General features: G+C 35.1%; 3 protein-coding genes across 3 annotated transcripts in view; all 3 read right to left on the minus strand.

Annotated features, from left to right (window-relative positions):
- Positions 1–8,843: 8,843 nt before the first annotated feature.
- Positions 8,844–26,777, minus strand: part of LOC105037798 (uncharacterized) — a 147,534-nt gene continuing 129,600 nt past the window's right edge. Inside the window, 1 exon segment of the mRNA XM_073245505.1 lies at positions 8,844–9,115. Within this exon segment, the coding sequence (XP_073101606.1) occupies positions 9,098–9,115 (18 nt within the window). The 3' untranslated portion in view covers positions 8,844–9,097.
- On the minus strand, positions 11,772–16,317 carry LOC105035538 (uncharacterized). Its single transcript, XM_073245504.1, has 2 exons — positions 13,343–16,317; positions 11,772–12,337 (listed from the first exon to the last, which is right to left on the minus strand). Exons 1-2 carry the CDS (start codon positions 16,263–16,265, stop codon positions 11,940–11,942), a joined length of 3,321 nt encoding a protein of 1,106 aa, XP_073101605.1. The 5' UTR covers positions 16,266–16,317; the 3' UTR covers positions 11,772–11,939.
- LOC140852641 (uncharacterized) lies at positions 18,896–19,934 on the minus strand. The gene is made up of 4 exons (XM_073246170.1): positions 19,845–19,934; positions 19,583–19,684; positions 19,130–19,489; positions 18,896–19,028 (listed from the first exon to the last, which is right to left on the minus strand). Exons 2-4 carry the CDS (start codon positions 19,637–19,639, stop codon positions 18,951–18,953), a joined length of 495 nt encoding a protein of 164 aa, XP_073102271.1. The 5' UTR covers positions 19,640–19,684; positions 19,845–19,934; the 3' UTR covers positions 18,896–18,950.

Genomic DNA, 26,777 nt, shown 5'->3' on the forward strand with positions numbered 1-26,777 from the left:
AGAGGCGGTCGCTAGTGCATGTGACTGTGGGGTCACTGATGACCCCCTGTCATTCAAACTTGAGTGCAAAATATTTAATATAAAGAATATTATATTAGTTAGCAAAGGATAAAATAATATAAATGAGAATATCTAAAGTGTTAGAGTTTACTACGGGATGTGAGAGGTACAGAACCCTACGAGCTAGCCACATGATTACTCTTTTCTCGAGAGCTTTGTCCTCCGTTGGCATGGCTTCGACCTCTGAAAGATAGGATGTATAATCTCTAAAAATAAAAATAAATAGATTCATCAAATTAAATATATAATTATGGATGATAATGCAAGATTTAAAATGATGCAAGATAAATAATTAAAATGATTCAAAGATTATATACTTAACACTACTCATTGGCCTCTTCAGATGTCTGGTACCCTTCAGATTTTTTTTTCGATTCTTCCTCCTTTTCCACTTCTTCCTCTTCTTCCATCTCTTCCTCTTCTTCCGATTCTTCTTCTTCCTCTTCTTTTCCTTCTTTGATAGGATTATCCTTTAAAATAAAATCAGTTAGATCTAGCTCCTCATGTTGGCCATCATGTACAAGAATTCTTGGAGCATCCAACTCGGCATCTATTGAAGATGGATGAAACTCTAATGTTTCATCCTCCTAAAAGCATTCTGATAATTGAGGTTCTTCTTTTTCTTTGATCGCATAATGAACGGCTCGAAACTTAACCTTACATACAGTCCACCAATCTTTCTTTCTTCTCTCTCTTGATGGAAAAGGAGTATAATACACTTGAGTAGCTTGTTGCACTAGCACAAAAGGGTCATTGACATATACTTTTGATCATATTTGATTTCAATAAGTCCATACCGTAGATCAACCTTCACACAATTATCGATATCAAACCATCAGTACTTAAACAGAATGACACTATTATCACCTAAGGGGTAGGTCAATTTGATTACTTCTTCGAGGATTCATAGTAGTCACTCTCCACCTCTGCCCACTGGCTACTCTTTATACACACATCGCTGTTCATTGTACTTTTATGTTTTTCATATTGCTATGTGTGAAATTTGAAATCATTTATATTACAGCCGTTATAACATGTCGCGTACTTTGTTGGCCTATAACCTAATGGTCTTAGCTTCCTAAGTATAGATTCATTATCTTGCATGATTTGTATATTATAAAAGAAATAAATTGAGAGAAATTGAATTAAATAAAATGACAATGGTCACTTACCAGTTGATGAAACCAATCTATAAAGTTCTGTCAGCACTAAGTGAAAATTTTTTCCTCGCTTATCATCGGATTGTTCTGTTTCAGCATATCATCATATTGCCTATACATGCATAAGATAAGTACTAGATGATAAGTGATTAAAGAGTTGAGATTGTGATGGATACCTACTCAACAATGAATCGACCTCTGTATAATTTAGCAAAATATATATATCTGCTTGTCGAAGTTCAGTATTAGTCAATATTCGACGAATCTTATGCCCAAATTTATAAGCAGGATAGGCAAATATTGAGATCTCCAACTCTGATCCCTCACCACCATCATCATATCAACCCACTTGAGCCAGCTTTATCTGCACACTGGAGTTAAAGTAGTGTTGGTTGAAATTTCTTCTATTATATAAGCTTTCACAATAGAACCTTCGATTCGGACCTTGTTTTTCACTTTCTTTTTTAGATTGTGTATGTATCTTTCAAATAGATACATCCATGTGTACAGCACTGGTCTGCCCACCTTAGCTTCATACGTCAGATGAATAATGAGGTGCTCCATGGAGTTAAAGAAACTAAGAGAAAATATCTTCTTCAACTTGCATATGACTCTACACTGCTAGCCTCAAGACTAGAGATGTGGTCGATGGATAGTTTGATAGTATAAATATCTCTGAAGAAAAAGCTAAGCTCGATCAAAAAACTCCATATGGAGTTAGAAAAGAGGTCACGCCAAGCTAGTGGGAGTAATCATTACATGAAGATATAACAATCATAGCTCTTTAGTCCATAAAATCTGCAATCTTTGATATTGACGTATCGAGCTAGATTACTTGCATAACCATTTGAAAACTTAAAGTTTTTACACCATTCACAAATATTTTTTAATTTCTTCCTTATTAAGGTATAAGATGCTTTCGACTTCAAAAATTTTTTAAGTGATACCTCAACCAGCTTTAACTGAGGATGTTTGCATATGTCCTTCATATTTGCTCGAGCTTTGAGATTGTCCTTCATCTTGCCCTTGACATCCATAATAGTATAGAAAATATTATTGAATACATTCTTCTCAATATGCATGATATCAAGATTATGATGGATCAAATTGATGGACCAGTATAGTAATTCTCAGAAGATGCTTCACTTCACCCAGTTATGAGTTCTACCGAACCCTCGAGGCTTCTGCTTGTCAAATAGCATAATTAACAAACTGGACTTCATCCAGTTGGAATACCCTTTGAAACACTTCCATACCACTGAGGCATGGGGGTGTATGGTCCTTCTCTATCTTTTTCCTCCTAAACTTTCCCTCTACTTTCAAAATGGATAATGCTCAGAGAGAAATTGACGATGACAATCAAACTAGCAGGACTTACGATCATGCTCAAGTTGAAATAATTTTGTATTCTCCATGCAATAGAGACATGCAAGCTTTCCATGTCCTCCATCCTGATAGCATCTTATAAGTAGAAAAATCACTAATGGTCCACATCAATGCAGCCTTCATTATAAAATTCTACTTCTTTGATGCATCAAAAATATGTATGCCATCAGTTCATAAGAATTTTAACTCATTAACGAGAGACCTTAGATATACATCAATGCTTCTACCAAGATGTCGTGATCCAAGAATGACTAATGTAAGAAAGACATTATGTTCATTCATACACATCCTAAGTGAAAGATTGTATGGAGTAGTAAATACTGACCAATATGAATAAGGGGCCGCTGCATGACTGAACGGTGTAAAGTCATCTGTAGATAGATCTAGTCAGATATTGCATAGTTTCTGAGTAAATAAAGGATGGCAAGCATTAGCAATACTATTAGTGACGGTAAAATGGCCATTGCTAATACTATCGGCAAAGGCATTAGCAATGGCCATTTATATCGCTAAAAACAGAATGCCGTTGCTAATACTTTTAGCAAAAAAAATATTTTTTTATAATTTTTTAAATATTTTTTTAAATTATTAATGATGGTAAAAGTACCATCGCTAATAGCCATTGATAATAAATTAATTTAATTATAATTATAGATTAAAGATAAATTTTAAATTTTAAATTTTTAGGGATGGCGAATGCCATCGCTAATGGTTATGACTCTGTCGCTAATATTATTAGTGATGGCTATTATTAGAGACGATCGATGCCATCTCTAAAAAATAAAAAAAATTTATAAATTCAAATTATTTACGACGGCATCTACTGTCGCTAATAATCTTAGCAGAATATAATTTTTTTAATTTTTCTCTAAATATAGTATAATTTTGATATTTAAAGCTCATCTTTACTATTTGTTATTTAAATAATTATCGTTAGAGTACTGTCACAAAAGATCACCCCGATTCGATAGTCCTAGCTATGTCGATCAATGATATTCGATTTCGACGGTCATGAATGATCGCATAAGGATCTGATAGATAGAACCATCAATGGATCTAAAAACTTACAATGATAATTTTGATGATATTTATAATATACTATCAAAATTTTACTTCAATCAGACATCATTATCATAATTAATTTAGTATGAAATTATTTTGATCGTTAAATAAAAAATGAGTGATCAAAAGTCCAAATAATATCTGACCAAGATAATTTTTTACATAAATGATCTTTACTATTATTTTAATCATTTATACGGTGATGATCATAAAATTCAAATTGTACATATATGAATCATCTATGTTAAGCAGACTTACAAAAGCACAAGTATAATTACTTAAGAGCTTTAAGAATGAGTATAAAGAGACATATAATTTTGAATCGTTCATATACATATAGTTTGAATTATATGATCACCATCATATAAATGATCAAAGTAGTAACAAAGATTATTTTTAAAAAAATATCTTATAATCGGACACTGTTTGGTCCTTTGATCACTCATTTTTTATTTAACGATCTAAATCATTCTGTACTAAATGGACCATGATAATGATGTCCGATTGAAGTAAAATTTTGATAGTATGCTACAAATATCATCAAAATTATTGTTATAAATTTTTAGATCTATCGATAGTCTCTATCTATCAGATCATCATGTAATTATTTGTGGCCATCGAAATCAAATTTTATTGATCCACATAGCTAAAGCTATCGAATCGATGCAATCTTTTGTGATATACTCTAATGATAATTATTTAGATAATGAACGGTGAAAGATAAACTTTAAATTTTAAAATTATATCATATTCAAAAAAAATAAAAAAAAATTATATTTTGCTGAGATTGTTAGTGACGGTAAGTGCCGTCGCTAATACTCATCCTATCGTCACTAATGGTTATTAGCAACGACAATCGCCATCTCTAATACTCTTCCAACCATTGGTAATAAGTTTAATAAATAATTTTTTTTGTGATGACTTATTTTTTGATCATGATTGATTATTGATAAAAATATTTATTAGTGGCAAATTTTTTGTCATCGCTAATAGCCATTGATAAAAAGGTTATTATCGATGGAAAATTTACCGTCAGTAATGCCATCGCTAATACCCACTAATAGAGATAGCAAAAATATTGTCACTAATGACTGTCGTTAATATCTTAATTTCTTGTAGTGTGCTTGCTATAGTTGCATACTATATTTATGTGATCCGACAGATGGATGTCAATATCGCTTTTCTTAATGATAATCTTGAGGAAGAGGTCTATATGACTCAGCCAAAGAGATTTATCTCAAGTAGGAGAGTAAATCAAGTATGCAAGCTGAAAAAAATTAATCTATAGATTGAAATAAGCTTCAAGGAGTTGGAATATCCATTTTGATATGACCGTCAAAAAGTTTAACTTTATCAAAAATAAGGATGAACCATGTGTGCATATAAGAAGATAAGGAGAGTACTATTATCTTCTTGATTCTATATGTCGATGACATACTACTTATTGAGAATGATGTCTCAATATTGCAATCGGTCAAGACTTGGCTATTAAATAGATTTTCTATGAAAGACTTAGGTAAAGCATCCTATATACTGGATATAAAGATCTATAGAGATAGATCTAAGAGAATGCTTGATTTATTCCAATCTCAGTACATAGATCTTATGTTGAAAAGGTTCAACATGGAGGCAAGTAAAAGAAGTTACTTGCCTATAAGTCATGGCATACATCTCTCCAAAAAAATATATCCCAAGACACCTGAGGAGAGAAAGAGAATGAGTGAAATCTTTTATGCTTCGGCTGTGGGATCAGTTATGTACGTTGTGCTATATATCAGGCCTGATGTAGCTTATGCTTTAGGTATAGCTAGCATATTTCAGATTGATGTACAAGAGGTCATTAAAAAGCTATAAAAAATATTTTTAAGTACTTGAAAAGGACTAAAAATACTTTTTTATATATGGAGGATCAGAGTTGAAACTAGAAGGGTATACAGATTCTAGTTTTCAATCTGATTCAGATGATAGCAAGTCTATTTCAAGATATGTATTTATCCTGAATGAAGGAGCAGTGAGTTGGAAGAATTCTAAACAGAAGACTATAGCTGACTCAACTATAAAGTCAGAATACATTGCTATTAGTGAAGCCGCCAAGTAAGCTATTTGGATAAAAAAATTTATCACAAAATTGGATGTGATTCTTGAGATAGAACGATCGATGCTAATTTTATTATGATAATACTGGGCCTCTTGCTTAAGCCAAAAAACTTAAGTCTTATCATAAGCCTAAGTATATTCTCGGATGCTTCTACCTTGTTCAAGATTTTGCTGAGAGTAAGATATTGTAATAGAATAAGTTGATACTAAGAATAATATAGCTGACCCATTCACTAAGGTTATACCACAGCAGCTATTTGATCGCCATCTCGATTATAAGGGATTGAGATATAAAAGTGATTGACTTTAGTACAAGTGGGAGATTAAAAGAATAGCACCCTATAAGTCAATCGTATGAGTGATGCAATAGAACTTTTTTTTGTAATTTTTCAACTCATGTAATGATATTTACGAAATAAATAAGGCATTGATTCATCATTATAGCTGCATCTTATTGTGTTTATGATTATGATGAACCCCATAGATTAGGGTAATGGTTTTAGGACCATGAAGAGTTTATGCCTATGAAACTAAAATCCTAAAATTTTAATCTAAAATAATCTTGATCGTAGGAACATTAAGTCAGAGATCAATATTTCGAAAAGACTGACACATTCTATGTATAGTCAATGGAGAGGATGGCTGATTTCACAAGCTACTTGTGTAGGACACTGATACAAGAATATTGATGCTCATTAGAGAATCAGTTTATTAAATTGACTCACTGACAGAGAACATCTTATGGAGCCTTACTTGCATGTCAAAAGATAGTTCTTTAAGTGAGAGTTGTGCAAATGATCCTTAAACTTGAGCCACCATGAAATTTTGTGCACATTATTCATATTTTGATTCATACCTAGGTATGACATTAAGGATATGTACAAAATATTTTGGATATCGAAGAGTGTCTATAGAGGTTGTGAGTCGATCAACAAGAAATTAATCACTCCTAATAAGAAGAGATGTCATCCTACGCATTCTCATCGTTAGATGACTCAGAAAGTCTTTGGCCAAAGCAGGATGAAGATTAGAAAAAATTTTTAATACTTCATCATTAAAGCCATCACTGATTGATGGAGAATCGATAAGAATATATGTTTGAGTTTGACATGATTTCATACTCATGAACATATTCGGGATGCAGGATGATCGAAGGATTGAATTGTATGATAACTTATCACTGAAAGATATATTTAGTATTTTCATCAAATTTTACATCTTCTGGATAGTCATGATATGTTGCTAGATATTAATCTTGACTTATATGTTTAATCGAATTAAAGAGTTTAGCTCGATCGTCAATTAGAAAGAGTTCTAATTATTGAACTCGATCGGCACAATTCAAATTTTAATCGATTAGAAGGATTCTAATCAAATTAGATTAACTTATATCTTGACCTACTACTGGCTAGATGTGGAACTCAATGGGTCACACACATAAAAGAAATGATCAAGAATCCATTTGATATGGTTGATTAAAATTTTGGATCCAATTAGATTTTCAAAAAGTATGCTAGCACGTGTGGAAACACTAGCTCCTTGAATCAGATTTGATTCGACTTAAATTTTGCTTCTTGATCAAACTAAATTAAGCCATAGGCTAATTATTTGGGTTTGGATCGGGGTGTGTTTGCTTTGGATAGTACCACATAGCCTCATTGGGTGCCATAAGATAAAGTCCTAACTAGGTAGTACTTTTGGCGCATAGAATTGATGGGCACATACTATAGTGTGTAGAGAAGGGCTAAGAGTTCTTTTGCTTTGGGATTAAGATCCATGTGGCAGCCCATATCACCCTTTATTCTCTGGCACACATCTCAAAGATTGAGATATATTTTTTCTAGACTTATTTTGGCATGGAGAAATTTTGGAATGAAGGTGCGCACGTAGAAGGAAAGAAATCACGTGACTCATCGCATGAAGGAGTCCTTCTGCCATGGGCAAAAGGAATGTTCCATATCAGATAAATCTTGCCATTTAAATTCTGATCAGTTAGGGATATATGTGGCAGATTTGGAATTTATTTAATGGAAGAATCAATGCCAAAATGCTGCTTGAGTGCAGTGCGCGCACGGAGTGAATGAAGGATGCACGTCCCTTGGAGAAGAGTTTTTTTGCTAGAAGGAACTCTTTCTCAGGACATGCAACAGCCAAAGGATATGAGGAAGAGTTATGACTCTTTCCCACACACCCCTTATTCACCTATAAAAGCGCCCACAGTGTTGGATTTTAGATCATTTCAAAAATCTCTTTCCGAGTCCCCTCTTAGTCTAAGACAAGACTTTCCTTTTTCTCTCTGATCCTAGGACAAGGCTTTTTGTATTTAAGATAAGCCTTGTTTTGGTTTAGACAATGGTAAAAGAGGTTCTGAAGGAGTGGTTTAGAAGTTCAGAAGAGAGTCTTCGAAAGAGTGAAATCAAGTTCTTGAAGAAACTTGATCGGTGCGAAGCTATTCGAGTTTTAAGGGTTAGAACTCTTAAAGCAAAGTTCAAGAAGGAGCACTATCCTTAGATCGATTCCTATGTGGATCACCATTGGAGGACGAACACTTGGATTCCTAGTAAAAATTCGAATAAGTATTACAGATATTCTTCTAATCTTGCTTATTTAATTTATGCTTTGATTGATATTATCAAAGGATCTTGGGCGCTAGGATTTCGACGTGCTGGATGTTTTGAATAAAAATTTTTAAACACCTAAGCCTTTCGCTATACCACCGGAACCCAACAGCTTTTGGTTCTTTGGTTTTTCTTCTGGCTTCATCAGGGTGGACAGGGAACTAAAACCTATGCACACACACATCTTATTAATGTGCACGCACTGTATTCCCAGTAAATTAGCTTCCTAATATCAAGAGCTGGAAGGACATAACAGAAAATTTGAAATCTTAGTTAGGGGTTTATGTATTAGCAGCTCTGCATAAAATTCAACAACTTAGCATCCTTCTGACATTATGATTCGTGATGCAAAAAAAAAAAAAAACTAGGAAAAGATGCACTGTTTTATCCTGGAAGAAATTGACATAATGATAATACAGTTTTGTAGATTAATTAAGTACACGAAGAAAACCTCCATATCTAAAGAAAGTACATGAACCGTTTCATGTTAAATTAGACAATAACATTACATTAAGTAAAATAAATGTCACACTCAATTTCTTAGCACACCATATAATTGGATGAAACCTGAAGGGATGATGAATGGAGCCATCACAGACAATAAATACCTAGCAAACTTTAAAGTCCCACATCAGAATGCCATGCGGTGCGAGCTTCTTGCAGCTTCTCAGCTCCTCACTCCTGTCACCTTCTACCAGAATATTTTCAACAGCTTCAACAGGCTTTCTCGTTCTGCAAACAAACAACACAAAAGATTAATGATATTTAATATTCAAAATTTTTTCCGATTATTTGAGATGATCTAGACTATTTTGGTTGGGGTCATGAAAGAACTAGAACATGGATGCAAGGTAAATTCAGTGACAATACGGGACCACTGGGTTAGTGGGTTATGCCTTCATAGAAGTGGCACTAACCACCTTTTTTCTTTGCATATTCTTGATTCATACTTCACCAATCCCCCGGCCCCTGTTTTTGATTACTCGAGTCATTGATTAAGGGCCCTCATTTTCCTTAGTGGGTCACCCACAATTTACAACCGGACAAAAATAAATTAGGTCCATGATATATTGAATAATTCTTAACAAATTTCAAGTTCAATGCAGTGGGTATGGCGACTAATTTAGTGTAACTGACAAGCTGTGTTGCTGCTTGGACTTTGCACACACACAATCAAGAGAGAAAGCAAGAGCCTCCAGGGGAGGCGTGAGAGAGAATGCAGATTGAGCAAGATTTCATTCTTTCCGAGAGTAGATTTGAGCCAAAATGAGCTCAGTCTATTAAAGGTTATTTTTTTCTCAAAATTTTAAAACTCTAAAAATATCTAAGTGATGTATAAATGATTTGACATGGCTTGGATGCATGGTGCCAAGGCAAAGATAAGTCTAGTAGAGGCTAGTCTGTCGTTTGACATTTGAATTTTATTGCAGTACAATGATTTTAAGTCTTATGAGGGATCACATACAAGCGAAACTTAACTTTTTCATCAGAATGCTAATCTTTTGATGCCCACCACAATCTTCAATTCTTTCCAGAAAGCACCTTTTTGATTCTTAAACACCACCATACGTGAAAACCCAAACCAAAAATTAAGAAAACCAATAAAGCAAGCAATTTCATTTATCCCGAAAACAACACATCAAACAGAACTCATGTTTCATCTTCAGGCTTAAACCAATAATAAATTAGCGAATCCTCAATTCTCATCTAACGTAGATTCAAAAATCCCAACGAGCAGCATATTTATTCAATTATTCCAGAAAAACAACATAATTGTAAAACACAAAACATAATAGAGGAGAAAAACATGTAACTTTCTCAATTGAAAACCAAAAGAATTGCAAAAGGTCATAAACCGAAGGATGATAGAATTGGGTAATAAAGAACTCACATTGTTCGGAGATGAACATGCAAGAAATCAGCGATACCAAACACGCAGCTGCTCTTCTTCAACTCTTCCTCTCCCTCTCTTTCAGTCCCTTCAAATAACAGCCTTGGTCCGTGGATATCAAAACAATCTGATCCGTTCTTGAGATCCGACGGACCATCAAGTGTCAGCCATCGGATCAGGGGGAAAGGTAAGGGACCGACCAATCGAACGGTTGTGATTTGTTTAATAGAGAGGGAGGGGAAGGTGTCGGTGGGCCCACCCAAGAGTAGCCAAGACTAGTCCGGGTTTCTTCTGGAAACGAGACATCAGACCGTTTGGCCGATCGCTTGGAATTCGCTTCAACGTTGTTGCCCAAAAGAAACCTCAATTCTACTCCCTTCTTTCTGTATTCTTTAGTCGATTGTTAGTGGCTGGTGATTGCACGGGAGATGGACTTGAAAAGGTTGATGGGTTTGGGGAAGTGTTTTGTGAATGTCTGCATACAAGGTAGTTTAATTTCAAAAACTTATATTTCTTTTTTGGCAAGAGATTTCAAAAACTTTTTCTTGTTAGAGTAGCATGTAGCTAAAGAAGATTTGAAATTTTGGGATGGGGATTTCGTGTGGGGGGACACTAAAAGATGCCATTAGGTTGAGCACTGGATATTGCCAGGGAATTTAGTCGCTTAGATGAACTTGGGAATATAAGTTATGGCAGGGGACATTATATCAATGTTAGGTTTATAGAGCCTTGGGGTAATCCTATAAAGTTGGTATATTTGGATTGTGTTTTCACTAATATTTTTTTAAAGTTTAATACAACTTGACTATTAATATTGGTGCATCGTGATTTCATTAACCATGATTTCTACAAAAGAATTTGTATATTTACTGAAGTAATACAATATTTTTTCTACATTGCCTTTTTTTTTTTCATTATAGAAATATGGTGGGAGTGCTGCCTTCCAAGTAATGGTTGTTTTTCCCTTGGTTGCGGTAACTTGGATAGTTGGGAGTAAGGAATACATATAAGTCGGGTAGTAGTAAATTGCTTAGGTTAGTATATGTACATTAATGTATTTATCTATCTATCTATATCTATGTCTACATCTATATCTATATGTATCTATTTATACAAATGAGTCGAAAGGGGAGATGAGATATCCAAGCCCAACAAACCATACAATCCAATACCATCCCAACGAATAAAGTATGATCCAAGCAGAACAAACAATAACCCCACTAAAGTCCAGCACAATTCCAGTTTAAACGGAGCCTAAAATTTGTTTCTTAGATCGAGACAATAACTAGCCCACAGTTTTTTCTCTTTTTTTTTTTTTTCAAAATACCTGACACAAACATTCCAGTTCTCGTATATTCTTTGTAAATGTGAGTACCTGCTTGCAAGTATATCTATGAGTGACTGCTCACAAGTATATCTACCTTTTGGAAACACAATTCCTGCGGTTGGCGGGTACTTATCGTGCTAGGTTGAGTATAAATTAATTGCTGTGACATCTCAATCAAAATAACTTTACCATTACCAATAAAAAAAAGCATGAAGGGTTCTATCTGTTGGTTGGTATGAATCTACGATATAAAGAACTTATCTGTACAACATAGAAACAAGAGAAATCAAGGTTTGCCAACTCTTTTGAACCAAACAAGGGTGATAAAGCATTGTACATTACATGATAGCTGTTTTTGGCAAAATATTTACTTTTTGTCGTACCTTGTCGTCGATTAGGTGACATAACTTAATCGTGTCCAAAGGTTGGGAGTTTGGCCGTGCCTTGAAAGTAGATAGCTGTTGAGATACAATTTGCATTGTCGGACGAGAATGTGGATTATTGTCCAAACATTGAGATGCTGTCATTACCACTGCGACTAACTCATTTGCAGCTTGAGTTGTAGGAGGTGATAGTCGCGAGTCTAATATATCTTTTAGAAAGATATTTTCACCCACCGGAGAAGATAAAGTAGAGATGAGTTCTTCTGGATGCTTTCCCATTACAATCTCAAGTGCTATTACTCCGAAACTATATATATCACATTTCTCGGTAACCCTCATTGTGTATGCAAGCTCTATAACACACAAGAAAAAATATATAAGCAAATTTTTATTGTCAACCACTTCTAATAGAGCTCTTTTCATTGATTTGATTAGCTCTACCATCCATACCATCCACTTGTAACTACAACACAAAGTATTTGATTTAATATAAAAAGTTCATAGCATTCTCAATTATGTCTGTACCTCACAAAAGCAAGCAAGCATACTACCAATGGTTTACTATATATTACATACTGTAGTACAAATTATAGTTTTGAAAATTTAATAGTATTAAAAGTGAAACAAACATATCTTCACATCAACTTGGTCGCATGAATGTCATGGAGAATAACATGTAAATAGCTAATCCCAATAAGAACATGAAAGTAACAATAACTCTTTTTGAGGAAAAAAATTATATTTTATAGAGATGTCTTATATTTAGATTAACATTGGCCATAGAGTTAATAGGGACCTTTTTATCTTCGTTTAGTATGTACTTGATCCGACTTTATTAATATTTTAGTGTACCTATTTAGGTGAAATATGTTATCTTTTGAGGTGTCAGTGCTTTTCTAAGATTTTTTGTTCTCTACTTTGAATCTCTTGATTTGAAGATAGTGAAAATCTCCAACCATCTCTGCTCATCATTTTTTTTTATTTAAAAGATTTTTTATGTAGATTCTAAGTTTGCATTGATCTTTTATTTTTTTAATTTTTCTTTTAATTGATGTCTTGCTACAACATCTTTCTTTGATGAGCAAGGAAGAGTCTAATGCATGGCTGATAAGTTACTATGGTCATAGCTATGTTACCTTTTTCTTTTTTTGAGAGGTAGGATTAAATACATTTGTATCTTTTAGATAAAGGTGAAATACATTCTAGGAAGAGATAATGTTTGGTATTATCTCATGGCTCTTAATATAGAGGGATAAACCTAAAGATGTTCTTAACATATCTTAAACAATATAGTCAAAAATATAAACAAATTTGTAAGGCCATTGTTCCTACATTACAAAAATGAAATTGCAACATACCTGGTGCCAAATATCCTCGTGTACCCGCAAGCATACTCCAATTAGATGAATCAGGCTTTAGAAGTCTAGCAATACCAAAGTCTGAAATACAAGCCTTGTATTCTGAATCAAGTAGAATATTATTACTTGTTATGTCTCGGTGTACTAATGGTGGAGTGCAATCATGATGCATGTATGATAGAGCATAAGCAATATGTTTTATGACATCCACTCTCTTGGACCAATTGAATTCAAGGACACCTTCACTTCGGAGAATATTTGCCAAACTTCCTCTCTCCATATATTCGTAAACAAGAAACTTATTTGGAGCACTGGAGCAAAAACCATAAAGCTTCACAATATTCCGATGCCGAATCTGGGTTAGTGCTTGTACCTCACTCCAAAAGGTTTGCTTGCTTGGTGAGTTCTCAATTTCTAGTGGATGAAATTTCTTCACAGCTACAAACTCGCCGGTTGGCAACAGTGCTTTGAAAACACTAGAAAATGCTCCAGTCCCAATGCAGTGCTTGTCATCAAAATCCTCTGTTGCTTCGATGATGCCTTTGTATGCGTCTATTCCATCGAAATTCCAAATAGAGAATCCACCAAATTCAATACTTGCAACATGTCTCGCATGTTTCTTCCTTCTCAGAATTAGCAAAGCAAATACAACAAATAGAAATAAGAGAAGCAAGGTTCCCAGACTAGGAACAGTAATTAACAAGAGAAGTTTGTGGTGCTTTGTTGAATCATCTTTGCTCGTTGTAAATGAGCTACATGAAGGCAAACCTTTCGGCAGACCACATAAGCCCTTATTGTGGATGAACCACTCTATTGGAGCATTCCGAAAAATTGTGCTATTGGGCAGCGGACCTTCTAATTCATTGTATGATAAGTCTATAGACGATAAGCTTATCATATCACTCAAAGAATGTGGAACACGACCAATAAGCTCATTGTGTGATAGATTCAGATTTTGTAGCTTCTCCAGTTTGCCAAATTGTGATGGTATCTCTCCAGTAAATGAGTTGTGGCTTAGATCTAGGAAGTAATCCAGGTTTATTAGATTTCCAATTTGAAAGGGAATGCTTCCATTTAAATGATTCTTTCCAAGCTTCAGCAAGTAAAGGTTCATGCAGTTACCTAATTGTTCTGGTACCCTTCCTATTAGTTGATTTGCTGATAGATCAAGTGTCTGCAAATTATATAGTTCTCCAAATTCTGTATGTACCTCTCCAACAAGTTGATTGTTGCTCAAATTCAAGTTATATAAATGAGTCAGCTTGCTCAAATCCTTCGGAATCTCTCCTAATAGATTATTCGACGAAAGATCAAGTACTTGCAGTTGAGTTAACTTTCCGAATTCTCGTGGTATGTTTCCTGTAACCTTGTTGTTGGAGATTTTTAAGAGCGACAAATTATAACATCCCCCCCAACTTGGGGAGAGCTTACCAGACAGTCTATTGAAGCTTAAATCAATATACGACATATGTGGATACACTCCAAGATTTTCAGATACATTCCCGGATAGTTGGTTTTGCTCAAGTTCGACTCTACTTAGGCTTGTACAGTTTTTCAAGCTTTTGGGAATCGGACCTTCAAAATGGTTATTGTTTAAACCGAGAAGAGTTAGAACTCCTCCTTTGCATATGTCATGGGGTATATGGCCAGAAAAACTGTTGTTTGCCAATTGAAGAACTTTCAAATTTATAATATTATTAAATTCCTGAGGCAAAGAACCAGATAGTTGATTGCCGCGTAAGCGCAAATCATTGAGGTTGGTTAAGCTACCAAAAGATGGAGGGATTGAGCCAGAGATTTGGTTAATCTGCAATGATAACCCAATAAGGTTCCTCAAGTTTCCTAATTCATGAGGAATTGATCCAGATATCTGATTTTCATAAAGGTGCAAGAATTCAAGCTTGGTCAAGTTTCCTAATTCATGAGGAATTGATCCAGAGATCTGATTTTCAGAAACCTGCAAGAATTCAAGCTTGGTTAAATTTCCTAAGCTGGCGGGGATGGAACCTTTTAAATTGTTTTGTTCAAGTGATAGATAAGTTAACTCCACTAGATTTCCTATTTCAGGAGGAATGGAGCCTGTCAGACTGTTATTACCTAAAGTTAAAATATCTAGGTTTACAAGATTTCCTAATTCATGAGGGATGGAGCCTGTCAGATTGTTATTACCTAAAGCTAAAGCATCCAGGTTTACAAGATTCCCTAATTCAGGAGGGATGGAGCCAGATACCCCAGTGATCATGCAATCCAATTCTTGAAGCCGGGTTAAATTTCCCAAAGTGGGAGGGATGGAACCTGTTAGCTGGTTGTACGAGATTATCAACTGCACCAGATTCTCAAGTTTTCTTAATTCCTTCGGGATAGAACCTGAAAGGTTATTTCCGGCTAGGTATAAGAAGTTAAGCCTTGTCATATTACTTAGCCAAGGAGGGATGGAACCACTTACCTGATTCGCACTAAGATTCAAGGAGTTGAGCTTTGTTAGAGAGTCGATCTGCAGTGGAATTATCCCGGTGAAGTAATTAGTGCAGAGATCAAGGGAGGTGAGCTTGGAAAGAGCAGCTATGGTGGGAGGGATGCTTCCATAGAGCTTGTTGGATGGGAGGTTGAGACTGATGAGTGATGACAGGGAGGAGAAGTTGAGAGTATTCAGCGTTCCTGCCAGATCCATTTGGGATAGATTTATCTCTCTGATCACACGTCGGCCTCGACGTGTGATGTTGCATGTGATTCCGGTCCAGTTGCATGGATTGGTGTCGAGGTTCCAAGATTCAAGTGATCCTTGGCTTTGGAGGCTGGCTTTCCACTGGAGGAGGGCCCTCCCTTGGGATGCAAGTGAAGCCGATGCCAAGACAAGAAGAAAAGAAAGGATTAGAAATAGAAGAAGGGAGGAGACGAATTTTGGAGATGAAATAGATTCCATAGCTGAAGTTGAGATAGGCCTAAGGTTTTTTAAGGTTCGTTTGGTTGTTGAGACCTAGAGAGTTCGAGGCCTTTTATAGCTACCATCTAGTTGCACAATCCCCTGCACATCTACGTGCCGTGAGGGATGGGTGATGGAAATTTTTGTGAAGCTTTGAATGTTTCAAGCTGAATGGGGGTTGGCGGTTAGTATTGTTCGCTTTCTTCTAATTAATAATAGATAGATGATCAACCCCTCCCCTTTTATCGAAAGGAGGGGGGGGGGGGGAAATGAAAAAAAAACTTTACGGAAACTCCATGGGTGACCGCGTGTCATGCTCTTTTTTAAACTCGCTACCTAGTCTCCACTAGTGCTTTGGACCTCAAACTTATCGATTAGTGGTTGTTGTCAGCTTATAAAAATCCTCGATGATTGGCATACTGTAGCACCACATGGCGCACATGATGTAGAATATAATTTCTCCCTCTCATGTCCCTCCCTCATTTGAGTACCTCATAAAAATCGATGCATCATTAGAAGTCAAAAAGAAGGGACAGCATTTCATCCTTAAGTTACAGTGAACGGTGGGACTTATTTAACCTTTAAAATACACATCATGGGGAAAAAAAAGGAGCATCCTAGAAATTAAAGAATCCAAGCTCGGCCACTCGTCATACAACACACCATGATAGAGATAGATAGGGGATTAAAGCGACATCGTTATTGTCCCTTATAAATATCTAAGTCTCAAACTTTATCCTAAATATTGTCAAGTCCAGACTCTCTGTTGTGCATATTCTACACCAAAGAGGGTTGTGAATCAGCCCCCATGTCATCCATCATAGAAACACATGGCTATCATTCATTTCAAAAATAAAATTTGGTGCCAAATAAGCTGGGCAGGAATATGAGCCATAGCCGTCCATTTTGAAATAGACGGTGTAGTAGTTATCCAAAGATGCACGTTCATTATAGTGTAAAAGAGGCACAATAGATGATCCTAGTTCGTTATTATCAACCCGAGATGCTGGATAAATCGACCCTTATGTTTGAATGGCACACTTAAACAGAAATAAGTGGAACGCCTCTTGTTTCAAAAAAATAGAAATAGGTTAACTATACTCTACTTACACTCATATTTTACGCATTGAAATGGCAGCAAAAATTAAATTAGTTGAAAATATATCTCAATATAATCGAAAGTATATCTGATAAAAGTTTTAAAGTTTTAAAACTGCTTCCAATCATCTGCTTGCATGATAGCATGTGAAGGAAAGAAGAGTATTAGTCCATGAATATCGGAAAAAACTTTGTAGTGTCTTAACAGAAAATGTTTCTTATGCAGAAAAAGAGTGCCATATAGCATTATAAATATAGAATATCAAAAGGTGCAAAGTCTTTGACATATATTACATTTCAGTTCTGCACATCAACCTATGCTCTATATTTATTTAAATTTGCAAAAGATGACTCAATGTACAAGACTCCGATGATTACGGGGCTTGCAAGGGCTAAATATTCTTAATCTTACTCTTACATGCAGAGCGGCTTTTTCCACATTTCGGATATATAACACACCTAGATTACGATATAGCTACCTTACCATTATGCCAGGACTCACTCTTACTCAATTAACTTTTAAATTAATATTTTTTTAATTACAATGCTTTGGATGGTCTGCTTTTTTCATCAAATCACCGAAACACAATTCAGCTATTAACCTATATTTCTATGGCTAGCTAGCATTATATCAATTAGTTGGAATCTATAACTGCATAGAAGAGGCCTAGGATTCGAGAATTGGCTGGTGAGACTTGGAATTTCTATGAGATGAATCAACTGCTACAAAGTGAACCAATTCAAACTTTAAACAAATCAATATTAATTGTATTTAAGTCAATACCATTCAATTAATTTAAATGGCCATACATGTATAGCAATAATTAATGTACTTATGATTTTAAAGTGCTTGGTGGTATCACTACAGGAAAAATGGTCATTAACGACGCTATTAATGGTCATTAACGACGCTTTAAAGCGTCGCTATTTCGCTTTACGACGCTTCGAAAAGCGTCGGCAAAGCGTCACCTATGTAAGAGTGGGGACGAATAGCGCCGACGCTTTTTAAAAGCGTCGTTATTTTTTAACGACGCTTTAAAGCGTCGTAAAGATTAACATTAACGACGCTTTAAAGCGTCGTTAAACTTGTCTTAACGATGCTTATAAGCGTTGTTAAATATATTTTTAACAACGCTTTAAATCGTCACAAAAAGTAATTTTAACGGCGCTTTTTAGCGTCGTTAATGACTCCGCGTCATCCACTCTACCAAGACGCTTTTCGAAGCGTCGGCTTTTTGTTTTTAACGACGCTTATAAGCGTCGTTAAAATAATTTTAATGACGCTTATAAGCGTCGTTAAAGGTTTTAAGAGAAAAAAAAATACAGGTATTATCTACAAAAAAAAAAGAATACATACATTCCTATACGAAATTATATCAATTATTCGAACATAAACCTGTACAATTACCACATTCACATTCACACCTGTACAATCATCACCACCATTCACATCAAAAGCAAACTTAAATAGAAAATTTAACCAAACCAAAAGATAATATTTTTATAAATAAAAATAAAGTACTAATCGTCCATTACAATCAAGAGTAATATAAATAAATATAAAAATACAATAAAAATAAAATAATATCAATCTGCAGGCGGATGGTCATCGTTGTCTCCACGTGACGTGCCGCTATCTCGACGGGTGCCTGATGTGCCAGGAGCCTACAAGAAACATATCAAAAGCATGATTTGCATATCTATAAATAAAAATATATAAATCATTAAATTAATACAAAAATATATATTTAATATTATGTGTTTACCTGAGATGAACCATACATCTCTAATAAAGATGTAAGGCGATCAATCTGTCCCCTCATGGCCTGCATCTCGGCACGGCTCTGTCGCATCTCCTCCATCTCAGCGGCACGACTCTGTCTAATCTCCTGTATCTCCGCCTCGAGTCTGCGAATGCGTGAATCCTGAGCATCTGCTGCAGCATGCTGCGTATATCTACTAACCTCAGATAACTGAGTGGGGGTGACTCCTACTCCATAACCCCTCACTCGGCCGTAGCGCTCTGGTCCCATCAACTCTGTGAACACCTCGGCCTCGATACGACTCTGCTGCGTAGATGCTGCGGACTCGTCGTCACGCTCCGCAATGAGAGATGTAGCCCTCTCCTGTATTTTTTTTGAAAACAAGAGTTATACATTAATAGCTAACAAAATTAAATTTAAATCATTGCAAAAAATATAATATTAATAATGTCGTACATATAAATCTCTCGACTCATCTCGAACAAAAGTACCATCCTGATGAGTATGAGTCATCCGGTAAAACTCCACTTGTCCGGGTTCCCTCCCATGCTCATCCTCCTACACAAATAATTTTAATTTTAAGCAAACAGTTATAATAATTTAAAAAAATATATGAGTATCATGATACAGACATGGTCCACGATACATAATGATATTAGTTATATAAATATTTCAACATAAAAATTAAAAGTTAATTATGAAAGTTTAAAGAACATACAAACTCCTGTCGGAGTCGTGCATAACTCTTCGACCCCGATGTTTGAGGAACAGACTGAGCTGCTCGTGCAGCTCTACCAATAGCAGAATAAGTTTGTAAAATAAAGTAAAGAACTTGTTATATATATAATATATAATAAAAATCAATATTTTTCTAAAATATTTAAGAAAAAAAGATAATAAACAGATAATATACCTGTGCCCTCTCAGAGAACCAATAATGAACCAACTCCATCCACTGATGAGGGGGTACATCAGGAGGACAATTCCTAGCAACCTCCTCCTCTGTCATACCCTGTCTCATATAGTCCTTCTTCAATTGTGCTCTATATTCTTTCCATTTGCGGTTGAGAGACTTCATTACAAAATCATGAGTGGATGGAGGGAGAACAAACTTGCTTATAAAAAAAAAAGTTAAATGAAATAAATTATATAAATGATTAACAATTAATATACAGTATGAACATCAATTCATTACCTCTATAACTCGGAGGAGCTCAACTTTGTACGTTGGAAGCATGTCATTCCATTTTGCATAGCCCAACGGACATAGCTGAGGCCTCCGAGCAACAGTCCCCAAAAATGAAGTCAATAAGCAGGCAGCTTTCTTAATTGGCTGACCTAGCTGATTGCACTCCATAACAATCCTCTCGCCCTCACGCATCTACCACACATCTCGTACTACTGTGGGTCCGCGTCTGGGGCGTACTCTCCCAGATCCGTCTGCAAAAAATACATAAAAGTAACTATATCATAAATATACATAAAATGAAATAAAAAAAAATTACATGAAAGTCAATATATACCCTGCACGTGTATCTCATCATCTGGCTGATGAACAGGAGGATCGTGCTGTGCTGATGATGAAGGACAGGGCTCAGAATACTGTGCAGCTGAACTGGCCTCAGGCTGCTGTGCTGAAGAAGACGTACCGGCCTCTGTCTGTGAAAACTGGAACTGCACACCAGCATATCGTCCCCTGCGACGCATGATGTCACCTAGCATTTATATAAATAAAAGGTAGAATCAGTTAATATATGGAGTAAAATAACACAATAATTAATGCAAAATATATACATCATAAATAATTATTACCAGTAACAATCAAGCAGTAGTGTTTTCTTCGAATTCTGTTCTAACCAACGTCGTCGTAGCATTTAAATCATCAGCTGGCACAAATTGTAGGGCATACATTGTGTATAAGTGTCATCGTCATCATCCTCCACTTGGTTTCCCATATCATATAAGTCTCTAGGTTTTGTTTTGATGACAGTAAACCAATCTTTATCTTTTGCGTCTTGTACATAAAATACTTGACGAGCTTGAGATGAAAAAATGAATGGGTCATCCTTCAATAACACACCAGTGTGTATCAACCTTGAAAAATTTACAAGTGTAAATCCATTTGCATCTTGTTTCAAACCCCTTGGTGAGTTTATGTCTATCCAATCACATCTAAACAGTACTACTTTAAATTTTCCATAATAATCCAACTCATAGATATCTTTAAGTGCACCATAATAGGATTTTCCATCCGCTTCCACCATAACACCGCTATTCTGTATTTTTCTAAATTTCTCCCGTTCTCTAGTATGAAATTTAAAGCCATTAATTATGAAACCATTATATCTATTCACAATCTTGTTAGGTCCTCGAGCAAGAGCTATTAGTTCATCTGAATTATTTGTCTCCATCATCTTTGATACCTAACAAAAAATGATATGACGAAGTGCAGTTGAGTTATCTGATATTAAATATGTATCAAAAATTAATATATCCCATAATTAAATATAAATCACACCTGATTCGAAAGCCACATAGGGAATAACTCGACCAACCATCGCTGTTCAATCCTTGCATTAGGACGAATGTTATGATTGGCTCATCTCTGATAAATTAAAAATTCACTACATAAAATATAAATATATCATTTAAACATTATATCTAATATAAAATTTAAATTTTGATATCATTCCTTAAATATACTAACCTGCGATGGTCAGATATTATGTCACTATGAAGTAACACATAACGATGTGCTTGTGCTAAGGATTTTTGATCAAGTACAATACCTTCACCTCTTCCCAAGAATTTTCCAGCAGTTAAGAACTTATACAGTTCTGCATTCTCCACAAAGTCATTATGCCGTTGAGGTTGACTAAAAATAGTCTCTACACCTTGAAGATATCTTGAATAAAATATCAAACATTCATCCGCAATATATGCTTCAGCAATCGAGCCTTCGGGATAGGCTCTATTTCGCACATAATCTTTAAGACGCACAAGATACCTTCAAGAATTAAATATTTATTAAAATATCAGTATGTTGTTGTTTCTAATAAAATTATCAAAAGATTTAAGGTTTGTAATAATACCTCTCAATAGGATACATCCATCTATAATGTACCGGTCCACCAACTTTAACTTCTAAAGCTAGGTGAATGAGCAGATGTACCATAATAGTGAAAAATCCAGGAGGAAAAATCTTTTCCATCTGGCAAAGTGTAATTACAATATCCGATTCTAACTGATCAAGTTCCGAGGATCAATAACTTTGGAACATAATGCCTTAAAGAATGACGATAATCGAAGTACAATTGTAACAACTTGTTTCGCAATGACGATCTTAAAGCTATTGGAAAAATATCTTGCATCAATATGTGACCATCATGACTTTTAAGATTTGAAAGTTTTCGATCCTTTAGATGCACACATCGTGAAATATTTGATGCATATCCATCGGGTACTTTGATACTTTTCAAAACTCCCAAAAAATTATCTTTTCTCGAGCAGACATTGTGTAACATGCAGGAGGCACATAAATTCTATCATTAGCAAGCATTTTAGGATGAAGTTCCTGTCGGATATCCATTTCTTTTAAATCAAGACGTGCCTTCATGTTATCTTTGCTCTTTCCATCAAGGTTTAAAAATGTTCCAAGTAAATTATCGCAAATATTCTTCTCTATATGCATGACATCAAGATTGTGCCGAATAAGATTATGTTTCCAATAAGGTAAGTCAAAAAAGATACTTCGTTTTTTCCATAAATGTTTACTTGGCTGTTGTGTAGATGCTATCTGTGTGTCTTCCTCATTTTCATCCTCGAAATAATTGTCTGGATCTTGAAACACCTCTGCATCTATAGTACTGATACTGACTTCCTCTGGTAACCCTTCGTGCACTGAGCTTTCAACATCATCCCTTCCTCTTTTTTTAGAGAACTTTGAGTGCTTACCATAGCTGTAATTCATGCCATCCATTTGTCTATGAACATCAGTTCCAGAAGGTGGAATAGGGGCACATCCCAATTCTATAGTACCATCAAATAAATCTTTCTGAAATCAAAACGGATGATTTGCTTCCAACCATCGACGATGTCCCATGTAACAAAATTTACCTCCATGTTTTAACCAAATTGAATGTGTTGAATCTCCACAACAAGGACATGCGACCCGTCCCTTTGTACTCCAGCCAGATAAATTGGCATATGCTGGAAAATCATTAATAGTCCATAACAAAGCTGTCCGTAGTTTAAATGTTTGGCCGTTGGAAGCATCAAATGCATCAACACCCTCCCACAACTGTTTCAATTCCTCTATCAAAGGCTGTAGAAAAATATCAATATCATTGCCTGGACCCTTATCTCCTGGAATAACCATTGACAAGATAAGTGATGATTGTTTCATGCACATCCACGATGGCAAATTGTAAGGTATCAAAACGACTGGCCAAGTACTGTAGGTAGAACTCAGGGTCCGAAATGGATTGAAACCATCAGAAGCTAAGCCAAACCTAACACTGCGAACATCAGAGGCAAAATCAGGATGCCTATCATCAAATGCTTTCCATTGAAGACTATCTGCTGGATGTCTCAACATTCCATCCTTTGTACGTCCTTCATGATGCCATCTCATTGATGAAGCTATTTTTGATGATGCATAAATCCTTTTCAATCTAGGTATAAGAGGAAAGTAACGCAATACCTTGGCCGGTTTCTTTTTACTCCGCGTTGCATCCAATTCATTCAGTACATCATCTCGATCTTCTTTTTGTGTTATCCATCTTGAAGATCCACATACATTGCATGACTCTTGATTAGCGTTTTCACCCCGATATAACATACAATCTTTCGGACAACTATGAATCTTTTCGTATCCAAGATCCAATTCCTTTACTACTTTCTTGGCTTCATAATACGATGGTGGTAAACGAGTGCTTTCTGGAAATGCATCCTTTAATAACTTGAGCAGCATGGTAAAACTCTTTCCAGACCATCCATTCAAATATTTTATATGAAATAAATGTACAAGAAAAGAAATCTTAGAAAATTTTGTACAACCCGGATATAATTCTTCGTCTGCATCTTTCATTAAGGTGTGATAACGAGCTGTCTCATCATTAGATGTATGTATGGGCTCCTCAACATGCATACGTTCTGTATGCGTACATCCATCAAACATCCCAACTGTTTCTTGTATACTACTGGATTCTCTTAAATTTTGAACATCAAATCCAAAAGCATCTGTGATCAAACCCCTTATATCATCATCTCTTGCAGAATTGTCTTCTAGGCTAGTGGATCCGCAATGAGTCAGGGGTTGGTTACATGATGATGGCAACATAGATTCTCCATGAAAAATTCAGTCGGTATAACCTCTTAAAAAACCATTCCATACCAAATGTTCTTCAACATTTTGTGGATCTAAAGAAGAACTATTTACACATTTCCGACATGGACATAAAATCTTTCCATTCAAACTACTTTTCTCCATACCAAATTTAATGAAGTCATGAACTCCATCTAAATATTCTTTACTATTCTTGATTTATTTATCCAACTTTTGTCCATTGTAGGATAAAACTGACCGAACTTGCAATTTATCTAAAACTAAAAAAAATTATACAATCTATATCAATGCAATGAGTAAAAAATATCAGTCATTTCATAAAATCCAAAAAAATAACAGCTAGATAAAGTTTACATAGTAAATGCTTGCTATCATCAACTAATAGGTAAAGAAGGTCCTATCCCATTCAGAAAATACATTAATTCTATAGGTCAATTACAAAAATCAAATGATATGCAACAAGAGCCGAAAAAAATTTCGGCAGTATTTCCCCTTAGTTCTTCCGTATAGGAAGAACAAAAGGAAAATACCATCCGAAATTTTTTCCGAACCTCTCAGCATACCATTTGATTATGGTAATGACCTATAGAATTACTCACATTTTCCAAACTGTCCATACTGGACAATCAATTGATCAATGTACATAATTCTTTTATCCGTACAAAAATAAATAAATATACGGATATAATAGAATATGTACATTAATTAAAAGACGGGTCTATGTTTCGATGCAATGTAATTTTTGATGTCATATTATTTACATTTTATGGAAAGGCAGAAAAGTTGAAGATTTGAGTCCTTCGTAGGTGGTACCAAGAAGAGATGCACACAATATAATATTTGCAATACAACTTTTGCAGCTTTGCAGAAAGAGATTGTTATTTATTATTTTTATTATCATTTAGATGCATATTAACTATTCAATTTGATATTCATGATCTTTCATAACTGCAATCCTGTGAAGTGGAGTAACTGGAGTTTTGAACCTGAACCACCCTGCTACAAAACTAGAGTCTGAACCTAAGTGTACGGCTGACACCAGATTACCAATTAAAAGAACATTAATAAGATTGCATAAATTCCTAGAGAAAATTCTTTAATAAAATTATAATCTTTTAAGGTTGTCTCCTGGTCTTCAATTGGCGACTTGATATTTAAAGCTTGATGTCCAAAGAAATAACTAATGGGAGATGTGTGAAAATCTGCCTATTTTTCTCAATAAATAAATGTATAATTCAAAGAAAGAAAGAAAGAGATACAGGGATGTAAATTCCACTTGTTAATTTCAATTCTAGAAGAGCCGAAACTTCTTCGTCAGTGACTTCAGCTCTAACTCCATATAATTTTAACTTCTTTATTTTTTAATTCATTGTTTCCTTTATGCTTTTGCTTCCATCTTTTTCTTTTCTTTTGGTTTTGTTTTCTATTTTGATTTGAAGGTCACCATAAACTAATTTGCATGAACACGTCATCTCGCTGCAATGCTTGCTTTCACCTTCAACCTGTGCAAACTTCTCAGTGCAATCTCCAACATCTAAGTGTAACTACACCGCTCTTCATTTCTCTAGACTACTTTTTTCATTTGATGATTTTTTTTTTTTTTTGTGAAAAAAGATGCTAAATGTTCCTAGATATATTAATTTTCACGAAACCCTTCAAATTCAATAAAAGAAGCATGAAAAACTTGTAAGAAATATGTAAATCGAACTAACAAACTTAGGCATGCATGAATAGTTGTATTCATTCTTGGATGCATGCAGCATAAGAAGAGCTAAAGTGGGTATTTGAACAAGCATAGTTCACATAGCTACCTGTAAAGGAATCTCCAAGAATATCAAAGTCTTGTTGTGTTTGAGTAAGAAAATCCCACACCCACCCAAGACTCGAGGAACAATAAGTTGGCCTCTACAAAATTGTAAGTTAACAATAATTAGTGTGTTTATTTTGGTTAACAAAAACAAATGCTTATTCAATAGTTATTGCTCCGTGTCATGTTAATGTGAATGATTGGCATGCAGGTAAAGAACATATTTTGTAATTAAAGAAGAATTTTTTCAATAAAAAATTCTCAAATCCTATAAAATATCATGCTTCTATCGAGATTAAGCTCTTGGAACCTCAGGGGACCAACTCACACCGCTGCAGCTCGCACAAAATCCCATATGAGAAAACCCCAATCGGGACCTAAGAAACCCATCCGATCTCCCTCAGTGCTCTCCTTCCCACAAATCTCCAAACAAGAGAAAAAAATAAAAAGAAAATGAAGCGATAACAAAAAAAAATGATCAAACTAGGTGGGAAAAG

The sequence above is a fragment of the Elaeis guineensis genome, chromosome 11 (assembly GCF_000442705.2).
Source record: "Elaeis guineensis isolate ETL-2024a chromosome 11, EG11, whole genome shotgun sequence".
Taxonomy (NCBI): Eukaryota; Viridiplantae; Streptophyta; class Magnoliopsida; order Arecales; family Arecaceae; genus Elaeis; species Elaeis guineensis.

Bases quoted from the DNA above. Each gene is read 5' to 3' on its own strand.
- LOC105035538 (XM_073245504.1), bottom strand. From the start codon at position 16,265: ATGGAATCTATTTCATCTCCAAAATTCGTCTCCTCCCTTCTTCTATTT. The intron at 12,338-13,342 runs GTATGTTGCAAT...TGTGTGTTATAG, and splicing joins ACGAGGATATTTGGCACCAG to AGCTTGCATACACAATGAGG.
- LOC140852641 (XM_073246170.1), bottom strand. From the start codon at position 19,639: ATGACTCATACTCATCAGGATGGTACTTTTGTTCGAGATGAGTCGAGA. The intron at 19,490-19,582 runs GTACGACATTAT...AAAAAAATACAG, and splicing joins ATGAGTCGAGAGATTTATAT to GAGAGGGCTACATCTCTCAT. The intron at 19,029-19,129 runs GTAAACACATAA...TGTTTCTTGTAG, and splicing joins AGATGTATGGTTCATCTCAG to GCTCCTGGCACATCAGGCAC.